Source organism: Musa acuminata, chromosome BXJ3-11, assembly GCF_036884655.1.
Source record: "Musa acuminata AAA Group cultivar baxijiao chromosome BXJ3-11, Cavendish_Baxijiao_AAA, whole genome shotgun sequence".
Classification (NCBI taxonomy): Eukaryota; Viridiplantae; Streptophyta; class Magnoliopsida; order Zingiberales; family Musaceae; genus Musa; species Musa acuminata.
In genome coordinates, this window is record NC_088359.1 from 26,702,003 (window position 1) to 26,724,970 (window position 22,968).

The window sequence follows — 22,968 nt, forward strand, 5'->3', positions numbered from 1 at the left end:
GCAGCAGAACCGAACGTCTTCCCCTTTTGGGCTTTGGACTTGACTTTCGATTTGCGATTCGTCCGACTCTCACATTCTGATGATAGTGATTGAGATCTTATTTGCCGAATTTAATCTATAATGAGATAAATGTATCATAATAAATACATTATAATATATAGATTATACGATTAAAATAAATATATTAAAGGAGTAATTTATGACACTATGAACCACAACATCAGAACAAGTCCACGTAAAAGCATGACAAAGACAAAGTCTTTTAATTACAGTAGTAATCCATTACATGCGATACACTACGTAGATGGTGAGATCTTATATTGGGTTCTTTCTTTGCTCGTACTTGCGAGCCCACAGCTGCCTTCCCTTGATCGTGAACTTAACCAGCTGCTTCCCGTTGAGCACCAGACCGATGAACGACTCGCTGGTGAACACGATCCTCCCGTACGTGGGCATCGCCGCCGACGTCGTCGTCTTCTCCATCATCACCCTTTCGACACAGTCCCCCCATTTCCTGCACGCCCAAGAGAAGCAAGTCAGAACGTGCCATGCAGGGTGAGGAGAAGGATCGGGGAGTACTCCGTGAAGTATTCGACTATGTCTTCCCGATTCAGAGGGAAGCCCTTGGAGAACGTGATGAACATGGACCGGCTGTCCTCCGGGGTGGGCGAAACGCGGGGGAGGTACGGCCGGGCCAGCTCCCGTGGCAGCATCGGGAACACGGCCTTGGCGCGGCCTCGGGCATCGGCCTCCGCCGCCTGCGCTTCGGCCTCGTACTCGGCGAGCAGGGCGTGCAAGTAGTCGTCGAAGATGAGCGTGCCGACGCCGTCGAGGATCTGGGTGATCCCGCGCACCGCCACGTCGCGGTGGCAGTAGAAGAAGCGCAGGTTGAGGGGCTCGTTGACAAGGGAGGCGGTGAGGGGGATGGCCAAGCTGGAGTCGGCGCCGTCGCTGGGCGGGGTGTCATGGCGGATGCAGTCGAGGATGGACTCCGCCTCGGCGGCCAGGCGGAGGAGGATGTAGTGGTCGGGGTTGCTGCGGATGTAGACGATGACGTCGACGCCGATGAGCTCCAGCCACATGAAGAGGGCGACGACGTTGCGGGAGACTTCGGGGGTGGTGCCGAGGGCGACGAGCTTGTCGTACATCCCGCGGTCCAGCTTGTGGAAGGCGAGAACGTCTCGGACGGAGAGAACAGCCATTGGTTGCCGAAGAAGGAGAGAGGTTAGTCATGGATTGGGAGGAGGTGGCAATTTGTAGGGTTCCAAGGGGGTGCAACTCCGCGGCGCCTCTTGGGAAGAGACGACGAGCGGAAGCGGTGCGACGTGGGAAGAAGAAGCGACGATTGCAGATAGATAGATAGATAGATACAGATCAAGTAAGGCATGCACAGGTTGTATCGTTAGGATCGATCAATTTATAGGCTTCGATCCGGAATGACAATGGATAGGGTATCGATACACGTTGCTGTACTCATTTTTGGAAGCTCATTTCAAGCGTGATTTAAACACTAATTAATATTTTAATCAGACTTAAGTAGGTCGAGATCTACTATTATGTACGAAGGAACTCGACGATGCCATCCGCTCGGGCGAGGGACTAGTCGATGGGCCATCTAGGGGAGGAGGGAAGGGAAGGGAAGCTCCACCGTGGCTGCCTCCTTTTCCTCTATTAAGATCGATGATCGCAATAGAAGAGCACGAGGAATTGGACGATGTTGTTGGCTCAGGTGGTGAACTCAAAGGTGTTGCTCGCTTAGGTAAGGGATTGGACGGTAGGCACATGAGCAAGAAGGGAGGGGTGGGGGAGGGTTTGGCGGTCGACGTGGCAGAGGACGGTGGGGCCTTGGGGTGGGGCCTCATGATGGGGCGAAGGCGATAAAGCTATGAATGCTTGCGAGGGGAATTTATGAAAAAAATAAAAATAAGTGACACCATTTAAAAAAAATAAAAACAGAAATACATTTTGAAAAAAAAAACTCAAAAAGAAAGATTTTTTTAAAAAGAAAATTACCTTTATATGAATTTCATTCTATTTATTTTCAAATATATTTCAATTTTGACTCAAGTATTTATTTTTTTATATTTATTATATTCACTACGAATCCATTAATGAGTATCTTAATCCATCAAGTAAATGTGAATAGATTCCATGTCTGAATTCATTTGATTGTCCAGAAGATGAATGGATTCGATCGTTACCTATTCTAACTAATTAAGAACGATATTGCGTTAGAAGTGTACTCGAAAAGATTCCTCTAACACTCACGAGCCAATAATAGGGTTTGAAGGATATAGTAAAATATCGAATCGAAATAGATATGATTAGATCATTACTGTATGTTTAATTGTGTATCAAATTCAAACATGTTACAATCATAATGGTTTCTCTATCGATTCAAATGTCTTAATATCGTGATATTAAGACATAAGTCATCAAGGTGTCATCAAATATTATTGAGGTATCGATAGCCTATTAGTTCCCCATATCAATACTAAAGCCTCGAGATATAACAAAAAAATCTTATTAAAATGAATTCGAGAATCATTTAATGTATGTATTATGTTGATACTGAGAGTTTAATATGGAAACCAATCTACCAAGAAAGATTATAATTGTTTTTTTTTTCCATGTATCATCTTCAATAAGATTGACAATTATAGAATCCCTAATTTCTAATGCACTTTTTATTCATTCAGTGTTCTATGTTCTGAATTAAAGGATTGCTCCCATTGAAGACATTTGAAACATTTCACACCAATGGCTCTTCGATCATTTACATTCAAAGCTTCATATAATGCATGTCTCAAATGTATAGATGAAGCTCATGTAAGCCAATAAACTCGAGTGCCCTTTTCATTTGGTTTTCAATGTTCAACATGAGAAAGCAATCGACCCTCACCCCGAAACTCGATAGGAATGTCATAGTATCATGTTGGCCAATGATGAAATGTGGATCACATGAATACCACAAGTATTTTGCATGGCAGGTTGCAGCTTTTCTCTCATGTGGAAGCAGTTCCATTTAATGCAATATATCCACAGATATTGTGTTTCTTGTTTCCAGCTATGCTGGGTTGTGAGTTGTTCCTTTCATTGCATATGGATTTATCTCTTATTGTTTGGATGGGGCTTCATCATCTCTCAGACAGGTCCAATTTGGTATGCACAGAAGTGAGCAGTAAAGCAAACTCATCCCTCATCTCTAAATGTAGAAGAAGCTTCATTTAATGCAAAAGCAAAACACAGTTTGTGTTTTTTGTTTGTAGTTAATGTATCCCTTACCTTTCTGACAAGAATCCATATCATGAAAGGAATCAGCACCTGATAGGATTTTTAGTATGTCCAAAAGTAAGCAGCAAAGCAAACACGTCTATAGTTAATGTTGAAGGGTTTTTTTTGTTGAGATATGATTCATAGTTATCTAGATTATTATCATGATCTAGTGGTTACATGATGATTTCAATAACCACTTGATCATGATCTAGTAGTTTCAATAACTACCTTATGATCTAGTAGTTATAGGGTGGTTGTCATTAGGTCCTATAAATAGGACCGTAGTTCATCTAGCAAGACATTGAGATTGAGGAGAGGAAGATAAAGAGTCTTGTAAGTGTTCCTCCTGTTTTTAATACTACATCAGTTTTCTTGAGTCGAAAGGATTCTTTTTACTCGTATCGTAGTATTCTGTTTCTTCCTTGCTCCTCCATCCCCAACATTCTTTCTATGCATCAAGGTTCAGAAATCTGAGGTTTTCCTTTCACTGTGTATCCATGCACACCTTCTTACTCTTTGGAGAGGCACTCATCTCATCTTTCACCACTATGGAAAGGTATCATGCGTGCAATATGGTGAGAGAAAAAGAGAACAGTAAGCATCTCAAACAAATTTAGGTAGCTCTTTGGTGAAAAAGGAAAAGATCGAGAAAAGATGAAACCTAATGCAACAACGTGGTGTGCTGAGCTTAAATATGGAGATAGTAACCCTAGCAAAACTATGATTGCTTTTTTTTTTTCCTTCAAGAAATTGATTTATATTTATTACGGATGCTTTCGGATGGGCTTAAATATGAGACCTGCAATTGTGTAATAGTGCACTGATTTCTAAGATATATAATATAATTCTAATCGATTTATTTTACATAAATTTGTGTCAATTACGTTTGATTTGCAAAAACTATTTCGTAGGATGAACACAATATTTTCCCTCAGTCTTTGTGGTGGATATATACAAGTGTGACCAATGTGTGTGAGTGAGAGAGAGAGAGAGAGAGAGAGAGAGAGAGGAAGAGGACATCAGGAAGAATATAGATGTAAGACAATGTGACTTAATGATGGTAAGACTATGTATAGTGAATCCATGTATTTTTTGGGTGTTAAAAGATACCTTATACTCATAGAAGAAGAAGAAGAAGAAGAAGAAGAAGAAGAAGAGAACAAGTTGCCCTGTAGAAACAAATGGGTCATACATAAATGTGAAATTTGGTGATTGAAGCACATCTCCCTTATATATACAGGAAAGAGAAAAAATATATATATGTAAATTATAAAGAAAAAAAGATTTTCAGCCAAAGAGAAAACATGATATATTTTTCTCTCTTTAAAATATTATTCTAATAACTAAATATAATATCAAAATAATTTTCTATGTTTAAAAATTCATCTTATGGAAAGCCTTTTTTTCAGAAATTACATTGTTTCAAAAAAAAAAGATTGAAAAAAAGGAATTTGCATCCAAATTTCTTCGTATAAAATACCATTTGTTAGCGATCAATAGCCACTTTAATTAACATGTTAAATTACTGTAGAGTAATTAGAAGATATAAGCTATTTTACTATTTTATATTTCTTCACACTATCTTCATTTTGTAGACTTGGTTATGCTCAATAATAATTTAATATCATGATAATATGTGATAAACATATTGTATCCTTGTATTATCATTTGACATATTTTCTAAGGGGAGTATAGAGATTTATTTTTCTTCTAATTTATAGGCCATATGATGTGTTTAGTGATACAGAAGAGATACTAAAATTCTTTCAAATTGAAGTGAAATTGTATTAATAAGCAGGAAGAATAAACTGAAGCTCAAAATTAAGGGCACAAATCTTTGGGATAGTTATGGAGAATAACCATAACCACACTCTAAATACTCTAAATCTATCGAAGCTATTATAACACCCCAATATAATCCCAGACGTATACGAACATCTAAATATCACTACTATTTTGAACATGAACATAGATGACACTATTATTATCTTATCCGGTCGAATCATAGTACAACAATAAAGAATGTTTTCAGTAAAACCAAGCGTTGGAACTGAACCTAGTTGATCTGTTCGTACTACACTAAACATGAGAAGTAGGTCTTGTGTTGCTGTCAAGGGGGGATCAACATTCAAGTCAATGCTTTTGTCTTGCTCTTCATCTCCAAAAACGACTAGACTGTGCATGTTTATTCTACTCCGTACCATCATAATTCACTCCTCGTCATCTTCCTGTAGAATAAGCACAGTTGGGGGACCATTCAAGGCCTTGTTATCAACAAGGACCTGAGGTTAAACGTCCCTTGCACAACAACAAGCTAGTTTGGATGATGAACGACAAGATTAATCTACCTATAATGCCCATCATCACGTCTCTATCATTGTTTCTTAATAGATTAGTCATTTTATATCATCTCATGTAAATTTTGGATGATAATAGTTTTAATTTCTAAATATCTTTTTTTTTTTTTTACCCTCCGAATAACTTATTTCGATTAAAACACTAAAAAATTACTTCTCTCTTTGTAAAAGAAGATGGACTGACTGATTTGTCTATCATCATTGCTTCTTGGTAAATTAATCACACTAATTAATCATAAATAATATATTTATTTAAATTTTTTAATAAAATAAAAAAATATTAAATATATATTACTTGCCCTCTGAATAACTTATTTTGATTTAAGGAAAATTAAAAATGCTTGCACGCTCTGACAGATCTAATCAAATCTTGTCTTTGTAAAAGAAGATGGACGTGTGTTCGGCAAAAATGATAGCAGTAGTCCTCAGAGTGGAGAGAAGAATCTACTCTCCGTTGGGCATGTTGACAAAGAGACAAGTTGGTGGTACTGTAAAGCGTGGTCACGTTGTTGTTGTGAGGAGGATGCGGAGGAGGAGGAGGATAACGCTGGGCGACCGAGGTTGGTAGAGTGACTGATGATTGATGCCCGTCGCCTTTATTTCCTTCGCTACCGCTGTGGTGGGGAACATGCAATGACTTCTACGTTAGAAGCTTAATGGCATCACAGCTGATGAGGGTAAAAATGGTGATCAGTCTTAGGACAGCGTCAACTCCTCCAGACGACGTCACGCACCTCAGAGCAAATCAGAACACCGACCGAGGCACATTAACATCTTGCAAAGGCTAAGCCCTTCACGCCACGCCAAAATAGGTGTCGGACGTTATCATATGTACGAGCCTGCCCCCTGCAAGCGGGCACATCAGGCAACAGTAACCTTCCTTAAAAAGAACCCCCGCACTCAGAGGAGAGGGGGGGGAAAAACCTTCCACATCTGGCTAACTTGATCGTCGGAGGGGTCGGGCCGCACACCCCCGACCCGACCTGTGTGCAGGTACCAAGGCGGAGCGCCCCCTCTGAACGTCAGAGGGCCGAGCCCACCTTTCGGAAAGAACTGCAACCCGGCGGGGCACGGGCCACCCAAGCGCGATCACCTCGGCAGCCCCCAGGGTCGTCCGGGAAGATCCCAGCATATTCGGACCCGAGCAAAGCCGTGACGGCCCCGAGGCCACGACTTAAAGTTGTTTGCACTAACAGATTGGCACTAAAAGGAGGGCCCGAATGTCTAGAGATCACCCGATCGCCTCAGACGAGCTCCCGGCCAAGGGGTCGCACCCGGTCGTAGCCCCGGGTGAGCCTCCCCCGCGCGACGATCTTCAGAACGATCCCCCCGCCATGACCCCGGAGCGCTACTGGCGTCTGTTCAATGACCCTGGTCTCCTTCCCCCCGAAGGCGCCCCCGGCGTCCCTTCGCCCGTGTCGAGTGAGGCTTTTCAAGACCTCGCACACCAGATCCGAACTCTGACGGAAATGGTGCGGGCGGCCGTCCCACTCATCGCCAAACCCGTCGGCGGCACAACCTACGAGCCGATTGGAGTCATCCGCGCCTGCTCACGTGACCACTTCGGCGCCCCCTAGCTCACCCCTGATCCGGGCACTTCCCCTTGAAGGTCAAGCAGGGGAAAAACCCGTCGACCGACTCGAGCATGAAATGCAATCTTCGGGCTCAACGGACTCCTTCTGGGCCGAACTGCGCCTTCTCGGTCGACGACTAGAAGAAGTACAGAAGGAGGTTCGCAGCTCGAGGGAAGGGCTAGGGAATAACGCGCACCGAGGGTCGCCATTCGCGGCTGAAATACGGGACCAGCCGATACCCATGAACTTTCGACTCCATTCGCGGCTGAAATTCGCGCACCGAGGGTCGCCACCGACCCCGAGGATCAACAGCACACCGCATTCCTCACTGACCGAGGGATATACTTCTACAAGGTCATGCCGTTCGGACTTAAGAACGCCGAGGCTACATATCAAAGGACCGTGAACAAAATGTTTGCTCACCAGATAGGGAGAAACATGGAGGTCTATGTCGATGATATGATTGTCAAAAGTCGCACGATTGCGACTCACCTGTCCGACTTGGTCGAGACCTTCGTCACACTGCGAAGGTACAAACTGCGCCTCAACCCCGCCAAATGCGCTTTTGGTGTAACCACGGGAAAATTCCTCGGTTTCATTGTGCATGAAAGGGGAATCGACGTAAACCCCGAGAAGGTAAGGGCGATCATCGACATGCAAGCCCCCCAGACGGTCCGAGAGGTGCAGTGCCTGAACAGGAGGCTCGCCTCCCTGTCAAGGTTCCTATCCCGATTAGGCGACCGGTGCCTCCCCTTCTTCCGGGCTCTGAAGAACCCCAAAGACTTTGAATGGACAGCAGAATGTGAGGAGGCTTTCGCCCACTTAAAGGAGCACTTGGCGTCACTCCCTCGTCTCGCCTCAGTATCCCCTCGGGAGAAGCTGGGTGTCTACCTAGCTGCCTCTCGACATGCAGTAAGTTCTGTCCTGATCAAGGATGTCGCTGGAGATCAGCTACCGATTTACTACACTGGCCACGTCCTCAGCGGACCGGAGGAGCGCTATCCTCCGATCGAGAAACTGGCACTAGCGCTCGTACTAACAGCCCGGAAGCTACGCCCTTACTTCCAAGCCCACCCAATCGAGGTAATCACCAACTAACCACTCAAGCAAGTTTTATCTAAATTCGATGTTGCAGGTCGGCTCCTCAAGTGGTCGGTAGAGCTAGGGGAGTTCGACATACACTTCGTGCCCCGAACATCTGTCAAAGCCCAGTCCGTAGACGATTTCATCTCAGAGCTCATTCAAACAGACAACGAGTCTCCCACCCAGCCTGGGGAGGCATGGGTCATGCGCGTAGATGGCTCGTCCACTTCAGGCGGTGCTGGCATGGGACTAGTGCTGTCGGCCCCCGACGGGCGTTCGTTCGAGCGCTCCCTCCGCCTCGGGTTCCGAGCAACCAACAACGAGGCCGAAAATGAAGCACTCTTGGCAGGGCTCAGACTGTCCCGCGAGATGCAGGTGGACGCCATCCACGTCCTCACCGATTCGCAGTTGGTAGCCGAGCAACTCGACGGCTGATACGAAGCCAGGGAACCCACCATGGTGAAGTACCTGGCGGAGGTAAGAAGCCTAGCCTCCGACTTCTCCCGCTTCATGATATCCAGGGTGCTGAGAAGCCAAAACGAGCGAGCCGACGAGCTGGCTAAGATGGCCTCGAAGTCGGACTCCGGAGCCCAAACCGAGGTCGAAAGGCTCCCCTTTCGCGCCGTCTCAATTTCCGCTGTATCCTCAGCCAACTCGCGCTCCACATGGGTACAAGAGATGTTGCTTTTCAAGCGCGACGGAACCCTTCCCGCCGACCAGACTGCTGCTCAGCGGATCCGTCGAACGCAGGCTTGGTACTCCAAAGTGAATGGACAACTCTACAAGCGGTCCTTCTCACACCCCCTGTTGCGGTGCCTCGAGCCTGAAGAGGCCCAGACGATCCTGGCCGAGGTCCACGAAGGGATTTGCGGGGAGCATATCGTCGGACGGACCTTGGCTTGCAAGATCCTTCGGCAAGGATACTATTGGCCCACCATGTCTCGAGACGCAAAGTCTTACGTACAGCGGTGCGGCCCGTGCCAGAAGCATGCCCGAACGCCCCGGCAGCCCGCGGTCCCGCTCACCCACATTGACTGTGCGTGGTCATTCGAACAATGGGGTCTGGACCTCCTCGGCCCTTTCCCACCTGCCTCGGGACAACGGAGGTACATCGTTGTGGGGGTAGATTACTTCACCAAATGGGTCGAGGCTGAACCACTGGCAACGATCACAGAACGACAAGTAGAGAAGTTCGTCTGGAAAAATATCGTGACTCGGTTCGGCTTGTCCCGAGCCATCATCACGGACAACGGCTCCCAATTCGCCAGCACGCGGTTCAGGGAGTTCTACGCGAACTACGGGATTTAGCTGAAGTTCAGCTCGGTGGCCCACCCCTAGACGAACGGGCTAACTGAGGTGACCAATCAATCCATTTTAGACGGGCTTAGAAGGAGAGTGACCGTGGCCCAATCGGACTGGGTGGATGAGCTCCCAAGCACCCTTTGGTCCCTGCGAACCACCCCAAAAACTACGACCGGAGAATCTCCTTACAGCCTCTCATTCAGGACCGAGGCCGTCTTGCCCCCCGAAGTGGTTTTTCCCACTTTGCGGACTGAGAAGCACGATGCCAATGTATCGACCCTCGGACTACAAGCCGGCCTCGACCTGCTCGAGGAACGACGCGCTGACGTGCACCTAAAGGACCTCTCTTATAAGAGGGCCGTGGCCAGAGTTTACAACCAGAGGGTCCGACCTCGACCGATCAAGTTAGGCGACTTAGTCCTACGCAAGGCCGAGGTCAGCAACCCAACCCGAACGCGCGGCAAGCTGACTCCTAATTGGGAAGGACCTTATTGGGTGGTCGACGTTGTTAGGACCGGCACGTACCGACTCGCAACAATAGAGGGCGACCACTTGCCGAGAACGTGGAACATGCAAAATCTCAAGAGATTTTTCGTGTGAAGAAATGAGGGTTGGCAGTTATGCATAAGTATGGGGAAAAGTTCTTTTTATTATAGAAAAATTGGAAGTACATGACTCGACTCGGACATACAGAACCGACTGACCCCTTTACGTCCCCCCTTGTTCCTTCGAAATCCCCAGTTGATCATCGAAGGGGACGTCTTCGGGCATATCCACCTCTAGATCCTCCGGATGGGAGGTGAAAGGGTCCGCCTCTACTTCAGAGCTGGGGGGGCATGCACGAACACGGGATAGGGCGATCCGGTAGCCATACTCATAGGAGACTTGCCCTATCCGGATCAGTCCCTGTTCGAACCCCTCGGATGCCTTATAATCCTCGATCAGTTTCTTGTCTTTCCCCGGCCTCTAACGAACCTCTTCCGCAAGGGCTATGGAGACCTCCCGCGTCTCGGCGCGGGCCTCCTCTAACCTTCGGATCAGTTCGACCGATTCCCCCCTCGCTGTGCGGGCCTCGGCCACAAATGCCCTCAGTTGCGTTTGCGTCTCCTTCTCCCTCTCCTCGGCCACTTTAAGCTCAAATCTGAGGCGTGCCGCCTCCGCCTCTAGATCCGAAGCGCGCCGCTTGGCCACCTCCACTGCTTCGGGGACCGCCTCAGCCCGAGCTTTCTCGAGCTGCCTTTTGAGCTCAGCGTTACGGTCGCTCAAAATATTGACAACTCGACCTGCATCGCGTACTCAGTCCATCAACGCCGTAGCATAATGGTGGCCCTGCAGAAAAAGGAGTCAGGATGGCGCAATCTTGGCATGGACAAACAACCGTCGGTCAATGGCTTACCCACAGCATCGACTTGGCAGCTTTGCCAAGGAGGGCTTCAGAGGGCAGGGTATACAAGTCCCGAGCTATGTCGGGATGAAGCCCCCCGCGGACGAACGCGGCTGCGGAGTCCCCATCACCCCACACCCGGTCCCCTCGGGTGAGGTCTCCCCAGCGAGCCACTAGCGGGTCGGAGGTTTGGCCTTACGGGAGGTCCCCCATCACCCGCGTCTGGTAAGGCTCGCCCCCTCCCCCCGGGAGGTGGCAAAGTTCACGGATGGAAGGCTCCCGGGGCGCCTTCCCTCCCGCCTCACTAGGGCCGGCTTCGCCCCCTCCGAGGCCCTTCCCCGCACGGTCGGTCGGTCCGGTAGCGACCTCCCCCGACCGACGCGCCGTCACCTCGGAAGCTTTCGCCTCGGTAGTCTTCGCCTTCTTCCAAGGCCGAGCCGCGTCGACGTCCACCGGCGCCTCCTTTGAGCCTACCCCCGCCTCGGCTGGCAGACGCGTTGAGGGGGTCGGCAGAGTCTGCCCCCCACGCAGGGCCTGGAGACGCACCATTTCTGCATCAGGAACGCTGGCATAGGTTAATCATTCTAAACAATATGCCGAGGAAAAACCCCAAAACTACTTGTACCTCGAGGTGTCGGGCTAAGACCCGCCTCGATCAACCACTCCTCGGTCATGTTTTGAATAGCTCGTGAGGCCGGAAGGATTTCTTTGAGCCTTTGGAGCCCCAGATGCTCTTCGTCGCCCAAGACTGGGGCGGTATTGTCGATCGCACGCGCCGTCCAACAGAGTCCGAAGCTCCAGCCCTCCGCACGACGGACGTAAAAGAAACGTCCCTTCCAACCCTTGTTACTAGAAGGGGCCCCGCTCACTCGGAAGCCCGACCGGGCAGACAAATAATAACCCCCTGACCCCTTGGAAAAACGGAAACAGGAAAGGAAGAGGGATCGGGTTGGGGCAATACCAGCATAGTGGCACTCCCCCAAGAAAACCACCAGATAGCGCTAGGAGTCCGGTGCCATCTGTGATGGGGAAATGCGCCACCACGAGAGGCAAGAACAGATGACGGGATGCAGAGGGAGGCGTAGCCCGGCCTCGAAAGCATCAAGGGTCAGGGCGAACCCCTTAGGGATCGGATCATACGCCCGTTGATCGGGCTCAGGGGCGAGAAGAACGAACTCCTCCGGAACGTCGTAACGCCCCCGGAGGTAACTAAGCGACGACTCGTTCACAGTAGAATCGAGATCGCGGGGCCACATCAAGGTTTCCAGGACTCGGGCTGCCTTCTCGTTGGAGGACGAGCTAGGACCTGGCGACACCCTTTTCTTTCCGACTTCACTCGAAGCAGAGGGAGAGGGTATAGGAGGAGAAGAAGGGGACACCATCCTTACTGACCTTCAGGAGTGAGGGGGAGCGCTCGCTGCAAACGAAGCGATGGGACCCAGAGGAGCAACAGAACAAAAGCAAGTAAGAAGACACTCGGGAAGTAACCTGCGCGACATTTATAGACGAAATCCCGCCAAAAACGACGACTCTTCCCCTCTTGAGGCACGTCGCGTCAGGAAGACCTAGCGGCACTCCGCCTTAAAGGCGCCCTAACGTGGCAGCCGCTAAACACGTGGCGCAGACACTGGACCGCTAGCCTCCCCATTCTCGAAGAGCCAGCGGACCTACCCCCCCCGTCCCGCAGTCTTGATTCCTTCGATCTCTGTGCCGGCGGGAAAAAACTCGTTAGCCTTCACCCTGGCATCGTTCCATTCCTGGACAAAGTTGCTCCACAGCTCCAAGCAGCCCGAGCCCCATCTCGGCGCAGCTTGCTTGCCCGAGCATGTGCCTCGGCTGCATGTCGCCCGAGACCACCTCCTCTGCGCGGCCTGCCCGCCTGAGACGTGCTCCTCGGCAGCTTGTCGCCCGAGACCACCTCCTCTGCGCGGCCTGCTTGCCTGAGACGTGCTCCTCGGCTGCATGTCGCCCGAGACCACCTCCTATGCGCGGCCTGTCTGCCTGAGACGTGCTCCTCGGCTACATGTCGCCCGAGACCACCTCCTCTGCACGGCCTGCCCGCCTCAGACGTGCTCCTCGGTTGCATGTCACTCGAGACCACCGCGGCATGCCCAGCCCGCCTTACTCTCTTGAGTCATACCCCAGATCATGGACCAAACAACCGCCCAACAAGAACGAATACAGAAAGCACAAGCCATGCCTCGGACCCCCGTTACAATGACCGACGCATAGCTTCTTGCCGGGGGGGAATATGATGAGGGTAAAAATGACGATCAGCCTCAGGACAGCGTCAACTCCTCCAGACGACGTCACGCACCTCAGAGCAGATCAGAACACCGACTGAGGCACATTAACATCCTGCAAAGGCCAAGCCCTTCACGCCACGCCAAAATAGGTGTCGGACGTTATCAGATGTACGAGCCTGCCCCCTGCAAGCGGGTACATCAGGCAATAGTAACCTTCCTTATAAAAAACTCCCGCACTCAGAGGAGAGGGGGGGAAAAAACCTTCCACGTCTGGCTAACTTGATCGTCGGAGGGGTCGGGCCGCACACCCCCGACCCGACCTGTGTGCAGGTACCAAGGCGGAGCGCCCCCTCTGAACGTCCGAGGGCCGAGCCCACCTTTCGGAAAGAACTGCAACCCGGCGGGGCACGGGCCACCCAAGCGTGATCACCTCGGTAGCCCCCAGGGTTGTCCGGGAAAATCCCAGCATATTCGAACCCGAGCAAAGCCGTGACGGCCCCGAGGCCACGACTTAAAGTTGTTTGCACTAACACCAGCTAAAGGGAATCAAAAGCCACATAAAACACACCTCCTATCGGTAACCCAATCTTTACCGCCTCTCTCTCTCTCTCTCTCTCTCTCTCTCTCTCTCTCTCTCTCTCTCTTTTGAGGAAGCTCACCGTGTCGCTTTAGCAAGGAGGAGGGGAAGCAAGCCACTCCTCTGTTGTAATGCTGCACTTCCACTCCTCTCCTCTCGCCTCTTAGATTTCCTCTCTCTCCCCGCTGATTTATCTCTCTCTCTCTCTCTCTCTTGTTCTCTCTCTCGTAGAAGCTTCTCTGTCTTTTCCACCATGGAAGAAGGTAACACGAGGACTAGTGGGCCCAAGAGAGGCGGCGGTGAGAAGGCCAACAAGAGGAGCAAGGAGGGAAAGCACCCGGGCTACCGAGGCGTACGCATGCGCTCCTGGGGGAAATGGGTGTCGGAGATCCGAGAGCCGAGGAAGAAGTCGAGGATCTGGCTGGGGACGTTCCCGACGCCGGAGATGGCCGCGAGGGCGCACGACGTGGCGGCAATTGTTAGTTTGACAAGTCCCATAGTTCCACATCGGAAAAATCAGACTTGTTGTCTCGTCATGGAACTATAAATAAGGGCCTGAGCTTTGAAGTCAGATGCACCACAAGAGGCACCACAAGAAGCACCACAAGAAGTACCACAAGAGGCATCATAAGAAAACCTGCTTATGGTTTCGGTCTTTCCTTGTTTAGTAAGCTGAAGGTGTTTTATGGCCTAGGAACATCTTCCTAAGACATTTGTAAGTGTCCCTCTTTTATAGTAGTAATTTGCTCCTCTTTCGTCCGTGGATATAGGTCAATTGACCGAACCACGTATATCTGGTGTTCTGGTGTTCTTGTTGCTTTTATTCTTTCCACTTTATTGTCTTTGTTGTGTTGCCAAATTACCTTGTGGTAAATATCCTGAGGTCAACTCTAACAAACTGGTATCAGAGCCTGGTTTCGGGATCTTTTGGCAACGATGATAATAACAAAGATCGTTGTCGAGAAATTCGATAGAAATGTCAACTTCGGCTTGTGGCAACTCAAGATCGAGGCCATTTTGGTTCAAGACGGAGTTGATTTGGTACTACAGGGAGCAGAGAACATTCCAGATGATATGTCAGAGGAAGACCTTGCAGGTATGGATAAGAAGGCCCGATCAAGCATCATTCTAAATCTCTCTGATGAGGTTTTACGGGAGGTAGCTACGGAGACTACGGCTAAGAGCATGTGGGACAAGCTTAAAGCCTTGTACATGAAGAGGATAGTGGAGAATCGTCTCTACTTGAAGCAGAGTCTCTATATATGCTTCGGATGACTGAAGGTACATCTATAATCTCACATCTTGATAAGTTTGATTCTTTGGTTATGGATTTGGAGAATATAGATGTAAAAATTGATTATGAGGATAAGGCTTTGTTACTCTTGTGTTCTCTTCCCCAATCTTTTAAGTATTTCCGTGATACTTTGATTTATGGAAAAGAAACAGTTTTGTATCAAGAAATTAAATCTGCACTGAATTTTAAGGAGCAGATAGATAAGAATATCACTGGGGAAAGTAGAGGGAATCAGGCCGAGGGTCTGGTTGTCAGGGGGAGAATGGATAAAAGAGAATTTGACAATAGTAGATCTAAATCTAGATCTAAAACCAGACATAGAAATTTGGAATGCAGATATTGTCATAAAATGGGGCACATTAAGACTGATTGATTTAAATTGAAAAATAAATTAAAGCAAAAGGAAAAATTTGTTGAGAAAACTATTGAATCCGCTGAAGTTAGTGTAGCACCTGATGAGAATGTTGGAAATATTTTCTCTGCTATTGATGACAAGGCGATATCTAAAAATGAATGGATTTTAGATTCGGGTTGTTCTTATCACATGTGTCCCAATAGGGATTTGTTTTCCACATATGAATCTTGTAATGGTGGAATTGTTTTGATGGGCAATAATGCCGCATGTGATGTTGTTGGTAGAGGCACAATCCGAATTAAAATGCATGATGGTATTGTGAGAACGCTCACTAATGTTAGACATGTTCATGATTTAAAAAAGAATCTCATCTCTTTAGGCACCCTAGAGGCTCTTGGGTATAAATACACAGTTGAAGGTGGAGTTATGAAAGTCTATAGAAGTGCCCTTATTGTTATGAAAGCTTGTAGGTCTGGTAGCTTGTATATTCTGCAGGGAACTACTGTCACAGGCTCGGTTGCAGTCTCGTCATCATCATTGTCTGATTCTGACATTACCAAATTATGGCATATGTGTTTGGGTCATATGAGCGAAAAAGGTTTGAGCATATTGAGCAAAAGGGGTCTACTTTGCGGACAGAGTACTAGGTCACTTGATTTTTGTGAACACTGCATTTTTGGGAAGCAGAAAAGAGTCAGCTTCACTTCTCCGGCAGTTCACAAAACGAAAGATACTCTTGACTATATTCATTCAGACCTTTGGGGTCCAGCTCATGTTCAGTCTAAGGGTGGTGCTAGGTATATGTTGACTTTCATTGACGATTATTCCAGGAAAGTTTGAGTTTATTTTCTGAAGCATAAAAATGATGTTTTTCTAACCTTTAAACAATGGAAAGTTTTAATTGAGAAGCAAACAAGTAAACGGATTAAGCGGCTCCGAACAGATAATGGCATGAAATTTTGTGAAGGTGACTTTAAAGAATTCTGCAAAAATGAAGGAATTGCTCGGCATCGCACTGTTAGGATGACGCCTCAATAAAATGGTGTGGCCGAACGTATGAACAGAACACTCTTGGAGAGAGCAAGGTGTATGATCTCAAATGTAGGGTTGACAAAGGACTTTTGGGCAGAGGCGATTAATATGGCCTGTTACGTTGTCAACCGCGCTCCTTCTGCAGCACTTGACTTTAAAACTCCGGAGAAAGTTTGGTCAGGTACTCCTACTGATTACTCTGATTTTAAAATTTTTGGGTGTCCAGCATACATGCATGTAAATGAAGGAAAATTAGAGCCTCGGGCTAAAAAGTGCATTTTCCTTGGGTATGCTTCTAGGGTGAAAGGATACAAATTATGGTGTTCTGATCCCAAATCCCCAAAATTTATAATCAGTAGAGATGTTACTTTTGATGAATTGTCTATGTTATCTTCCAAAGAAGAATCTACTAGTTGTACAAATGATAGTGCGTAGAAGTAGGTGGAGTTTGAGATGGGTAGTTCTGATTCTTTTCAGTCGAACTCTTCTACTCAAAGAATGCCAGTAGATGGTCCCGAGTCTACTGACGCAGTTGATCCAGAGGAAGAGCAATATTCCATAGCCAAGAATAGACCACGGAGAGATATTCGACCACCACAAAGGTATGCAAATTTGGTTGCATATGCTTTGTCTGTTGCAGAAGAAACAAGTGAAGTTGGTGAGCCTACTTCCTATTCAGATGCAGTTTTTGTGATAATTCCGCTAAGTGGTTGATTGCTAAGGGAATGGTCCTTGTTCAGAAAATTCATACAAAGGACAATCCAACTGATATGTTTACGAAGCCTCTTCTGGTTTACAAGTTCAAGCAATGCTTGGACTTGGTTGGTGATTGCTCGTTGGGGCTTTTATGAAGAAGGTGGAGCAAGTTTTGTTGGGACATGCCAAGGTGGAGATTTGTTAGTTTGACAAGTCCCATAGTCCCACATCGGGAAAATCAGACTTATTGTCTCGTCTTGGAACTATAAATAAGGGCCTGAGCTTTGAAGTCAGATGCACCACAAGAGGCACCACAAGAGGCACCACAAGAAGCACCACAAGAAGTACCACAAGAGGCACCATAAGAAAACCTGCTTATGGTTTGGGTCTTTCCTTGTTTAGTAAGCTGAAGGTGTTTTGGAACATCTTCCTAAGGCATTTGTAAGTGTCCCTCTTTTATAGTAGTAATTTGCTCCTCTTTCATCCGTGGATGTAGGTCAATTGACCGAACCACGTATATATGGTGTTCTGGTGTTCTTATTGCTTTTATTCTTTCTGCTTTATTGTCTTTATTGTGTTGCCAAATTACCTTGTGGTAAATATCCTGAGGTCAGCTCTAACAGCGATGATCATCAAGGGCCAGTCGGTGTGCCTCAACTTCCCCGAACTGGCCGATGAGCTACCGCGGCCGGCCTCCGCCGCCCCCGAGCACATCCAGGCGGCAGCTGCGTTGGCTGCTGCCACCACCTTCGGCGACCGCAGAGAAACAACACGCGCCAGCGAGGAGTCAGGCAGGAGGCAGGCCGAGATGCCGACGTCGCGATCTCCAGCCCCCGCAGCTCTATCGAGCGACGGCGACGACAAGCTCTTCGACCTGCCCGATCTCCCGCTTGACGTAAGCGAAGGTTTCCGCTCGCATCCGTCATGGGCGCCATCCACAGTGGAGGACTGCATTCAGTTCAGGGTGGAGGAGCCATTGGTGTGGGAATACTACGTGAATTGAGCAGTAGCCGCAGCTGCAGCTGCTCCTCCTTCCTCCTCTTCTAATCGAATTCAAGGCAAAGCAGCAGATAATTTAGCTCTTACACCCCATTCTCTCAGCAGATACTGCAATACCTCCACATAAACTACAAGGCTTTGGAGTTCATGTGTACCATTACACATCGATCAACCTTAGCAAACTACCCATCAATTGGGTATAAATCAGAATGCAAAGACGTGGAGTTTACTGTCTTGCTTTACTGAAGTTGGGTAGTGCATCGATCCTATGCTTTCTATAACAGGAGGGAGAGCAAAAGCTTTGATCATTCGCTTTAGTGAGGACTTCTTTTCCTTCTTTGCGGTAAATCTTTCAAAATTACTGGTGAAAGATTGCTTTTTTCTCCTATCTTTCAAAACCTTTAAATAGTTAAACTTCATGCTAATCAAATTTTCTGATATTGACGACCTCAGAAGTTAAAAATAGTAACCCTAGCAAAACTATGATTGCTTTTTTTTTTCCTTCAAGAAATTGATTTATATTTATTACGGATGCTTTCGGATGGGCTTAAATATGAGACCTGCAATTGTGTAATAGTGCACTGATTACTAAGATATATAATATAATTCTAATCGATTTATTTTACATAAATTTGTGTCAATTACGTTTGATTTGCAAAAACTATTTCGTAGGATGAACACAATATTTTCCCTCAGTCTTTGTGGTGGATATATATAAGTGTGACCAATGTGTGTGTGTGTGTGTGTGAGTGAGAGAGAGAGAGAGAGAGAGAGAGAGAGAGAGAGAGGACATCATAAATGTGAAATGGGTCATACAATGTGACTTAATGATTGTAAGACTATGTATAGTGAATCCATGTATTTTTTGGGTGTTAAAAGATACCTTATACTCATAGAAGAAGAAGAAGAAGAAGAAGAAGAAGAAGACTTGTTATGCCGGATTGGGCGAGGTAATCTTCTTGGAAAGTAATGGTATGCATTTATGGGATTTCATGAATTTGATTGTGCTTCTTCACACTTTCCATGCGATGGTATCTCATTGTGGACCGGATTGGTATCTCTTCACACTTTCCATATGCATATTATGGTTTATAGTATATTTCAACACAGGAACCAAATCATCGTATGGAATCTTCAATCAAAATATGGGAAAAAAATCATAATATTTAACAACACATCAGTCATAGGCAAAGACGAAGGCCCAGCAACTTCCTGATTCTGATCTGGTTTATTCCCTCCACCGAAACTACTGTCGAGAAGGCCCAGCAACTTCCTGCAATAATTCATACTAAATTTTCATTTATTTCGATCGAGCACATCAACAAAAATAAAATATTTTGAGCTCACCGCATTTGCCTTGGTCTTTGATAGCAGTGACGGCACCCGTCTGCCTCCAGTCGACGGTGGGAGTTACATTGGTGACTTTCTTGGATATGTATATATACATATGTATATGTATATATACATGTATATGTATATATACATATATACATATATACATGTATATACATATACATATATACATATATACATATATACATTGGCACCTTCGTTGGTTGGCAACTTCAATGGCAATAGTATGGTTGGCTGTCTACTATGTTTATGTACCATTTTAGGTTCATGCATTCTCATGTCATTTTATTTTCTGAATCGATTTAAATAAATTTTGGATATACATCTTTATTCAATATTCATGCATATTATTTTGGATAATGTCTACTTTATTCATGAATAAAGTGGATAATAAGTCTAGTTCATGCATATCAATTTATATCCAAAATAATGTGCATGAATCGATAAATACTCCTCATATTATTTATTTTATTCATAAATATTATTTTAAATATAAATTTAAAGTTTTGGCTCATGATCTTGTTGGGAAATCTAGGGTACGAGATTATATGTGCAACGGAAGAACAGAAAACAAAATCTCTAATATTTTCTAATAATATATTCGTTATCGTGCAAAGATTTGTGTGCAAAATAAACGACAAAGAAAACCACGTGTGAGATAGTTGTGTTACATAGGGAGATCGTATATCCCTGAATCCTTACAAATCTATAGGAGTGAATGAAGGAGGTCAAGCGTCCTCCGCTCTAGAGGTGATCCACACAGTAGAACTGTAACAACGCTCCTCAAATCTCCAAGCCTACTATTTGAGGAGGAGAAGAGGAGAGGAGAATAGGAGGTGACTACCTAAGAAGTCTCAACTTTTGGGCCTTTAGTTCCCTCATATTTATAGAGGCCCCTAGTTAACTCTAATAGATCATGCTCTATTGGGTACTGGATCTCTATACAATTACCCAAGCCTCTTAGATTAGTGGGTCTCTACTCAATAATCTCTTGTTAGCTTTTATTAGATCTTATCCATTTGATCCAATAATTCAGGGGCTTATTGGATATCCAATAAGATAGAGGCTCCAACGGATATCTCATATCTGAACCTCAACTCGTCGCAACACCTACCATATGTGTGTGACCCTCTAAGCCTAATATTGAGCTGGTTGTGAGTCATACTTGTCAGAACTCTTTCTGGCTCAGTGAATTATTATTATCTTCATAATAATTCGCTCGACTCATCGACTGCAGACGATAGGCCACTACACCACAGTCCCCAAACGATACAAGGGAATCCAATTATTTGGATTATCTATCATCAGTTACCAGGAGTACTATCCTGCTCCCTTCAAACGGGCACATCAGGCAACGGTAACCTTCCCTATAAAAACCCTCGCGCTAAGAAAGAGTGGAGGAGGAGAATCAGGTGAGAAAAACCCCCTGTGACCGTCCACTGATTTGATCGTCGGAGGGATCGGGTCGAGCCTCCCGACCCGACCTGTGTGCAAGGACGAAGACGGAGCGCCTTCCACCACGTGCCCAAGCGAGGAGTTCCCTTCCAGAGGAAACAGCTGTCCCGTCGTGATCGGACCACCGTAGTCGGCCACCTCAACAGTCTTAAGGGTTGCCCAGGAAGATCCCCAATCATTCGGACCCGAACCAAGCCGCGTTGGTCCCAAGGCCACGGCTTAAGGTTGTTGACACCAACAAGATATACAAATCATGAAGACAAATTATGAATATCAAGAGACATATTGTAATTCTTTTTGGATAACTCAAATAGTAAAAAGAAAGAATCATAGTAGACAATCTTGATTTATAAAAAGAATTTTCAAGTTATAATTCCAAGAAATCAAGAGAAACTGTGATTCATTTTAACAAATCTCTTTTTAAATAAATAACAAAAAGAATTCTTAGGAAATCATGATATAGATAAAATTCATTCAATCTTGTAGGAGAATAAAATATGCATATAAAATCTCTCAATTCATTATGAATCATAAAAATTATAATTTCGAAAAATCATAATTCATTTAGAAAATTTTCTTCTTTAGTAAACGATAAGAAGAAATATGGGAGTTCAAAAAATAAGATCTTAATTCATAAACAAATTCAAGTCATAAATCATGAGAAATCAAGATAAAGCTCATTCAAATTATTATGATTTTTTTTCGATAACTCAAATTGAGAAAAGAAATAATCATAGTAGACAATCTTGGTTTATAAAATGAATTTTTAAGTTATAATTCCAAGAAATCAAGAGAAACCATGATTCATTTTAACAAATCTCCTTTTAAATAAATAACAAAAAGAATTCATAGGAAATCATGATATAGATAAAATTCATTCAATCTTGTAGGAGAATAAGATATGCATATAAAATCTCTCAATTCATTATGAATCATAAAAATTATAATTTCGAAAAATCATAATTCATTTAGGAAATTTTCTTCTTTAGTAAACGATAAGAAGAAATATGGGAGTTCAAAAAATAAGATCTTAATTCATAAACAATTTCAAGTCATAAATCATGAGAAATCAAGATAAAGCTCATTCAAATTATTATGATTCTTTTTCGATAACTCAAATTGAGAAAAGAAATAATCATAGTAGACAATCTTGATTTATAAAAAGAATTTTTAAGTTATAATTCCAAGAAATCAAGAGAAATCATGATTCATTTTAACAAATCTCCTCTTAAATAAATAATGAAAAGAATTCTTAGGAAATCATGATATAGATAAAATTCATTCAATCTTGTAGGAGAATAAGATATGCATATAAAATCTCTCAATTCATTATGAATCATAAAAATTATAATTTCGAAAAATCATAATTCATTTAGAAAATTTTCTTCGATAAGAAGAAATATGGGAGTTCAAAAAATAAGATCTTAATTCATAAACAATTTCAAGTCATAAATCATGAGAAATCAAGATAAAGCTCATTCAAATTATTATGATTCTTTTTCGATAACTCAAATTGAGAAAAGAAATAATCATAGTAGACAATCTTGATTTATAAAAAGAATTTTTAAGTTATAATTCCAAGAAATCAAGAGAAATCATGATTCATTTTAACAAATCTCCTCTTAAATAAATAATGAAAAGAATTCTTAGGAAATCATGATATAGATAAAATTCATTCAATCTTGTAGGAGAATAAGATATGCATATAAAATCTCTCAATTCATTATGAATCATAAAAATTGTAATTCCGAAAAATCATGATTCATTTAGGAAATTTTCTTCTTTAATAAACGATAAAAAGAAATATGAGAGTTCAAAAAATAAGAATTTGATTCATATTTTTAACTTCTGAGGTCGTCAATAGTTTAAAAACTTTAGGAATTTGATTAGAACTTATCACAGTCTTCTCCTTTCTAGGGTTATATATTAGCATGAAGTTTAAGTTATGCTGATATAACCCTAGCCAGAATTTAACTATTTAAAGA

General features: G+C 44.9%; 2 protein-coding genes and 1 long non-coding RNA gene across 3 annotated transcripts; 1 reads left to right on the top strand and 2 right to left on the bottom strand.

The window, feature by feature from the left end:
- Positions 1–315: 315 nt before the first annotated feature.
- LOC135653000 (uncharacterized) lies at positions 316–1,202 on the bottom strand. The gene is made up of 2 exons (XM_065174410.1): positions 580–1,202; positions 316–514 (listed from the first exon to the last, which is right to left on the bottom strand). Exons 1-2 carry the CDS (start codon positions 1,200–1,202, stop codon positions 316–318), a joined length of 822 nt encoding a protein of 273 aa, XP_065030482.1.
- Positions 1,203–17,801: 16,599 nt separating this feature from the next.
- On the top strand, positions 17,802–18,179 carry LOC103974992 (ethylene-responsive transcription factor ERF038-like). Its single transcript, XM_009389899.2, has one exon. The coding sequence runs from the start codon at positions 17,802–17,804 to the stop codon at positions 18,177–18,179; it is 378 nt and encodes a 125-aa protein (XP_009388174.2).
- Positions 18,180–19,232: 1,053 nt separating this feature from the next.
- Positions 19,233–22,279, bottom strand: LOC135652131 (uncharacterized). Its single transcript, XR_010502054.1, has 2 exons — positions 19,523–22,279; positions 19,233–19,448 (listed from the first exon to the last, which is right to left on the bottom strand). It is a non-coding gene; the product is annotated as an uncharacterized LOC135652131 (long non-coding RNA).
- Between the last annotated feature and the right edge of the window lie 689 nt (positions 22,280–22,968).

Coding starts and splice junctions, on each gene's coding strand:
- LOC135653000 (XM_065174410.1), bottom strand. CDS start 1,202: ATGGCTGTTCTCTCCGTCCGAGACGTTCTCGCCTTCCACAAGCTGGAC. Junction 515..579: donor ATAGTCGAATACTTCACGGA/GTACTCCCCGAT, acceptor TTGGGCGTGCAG/GAAATGGGGGGACTGTGTCG.
- LOC103974992 (XM_009389899.2), top strand. CDS start 17,802: ATGATCATCAAGGGCCAGTCGGTGTGCCTCAACTTCCCCGAACTGGCC.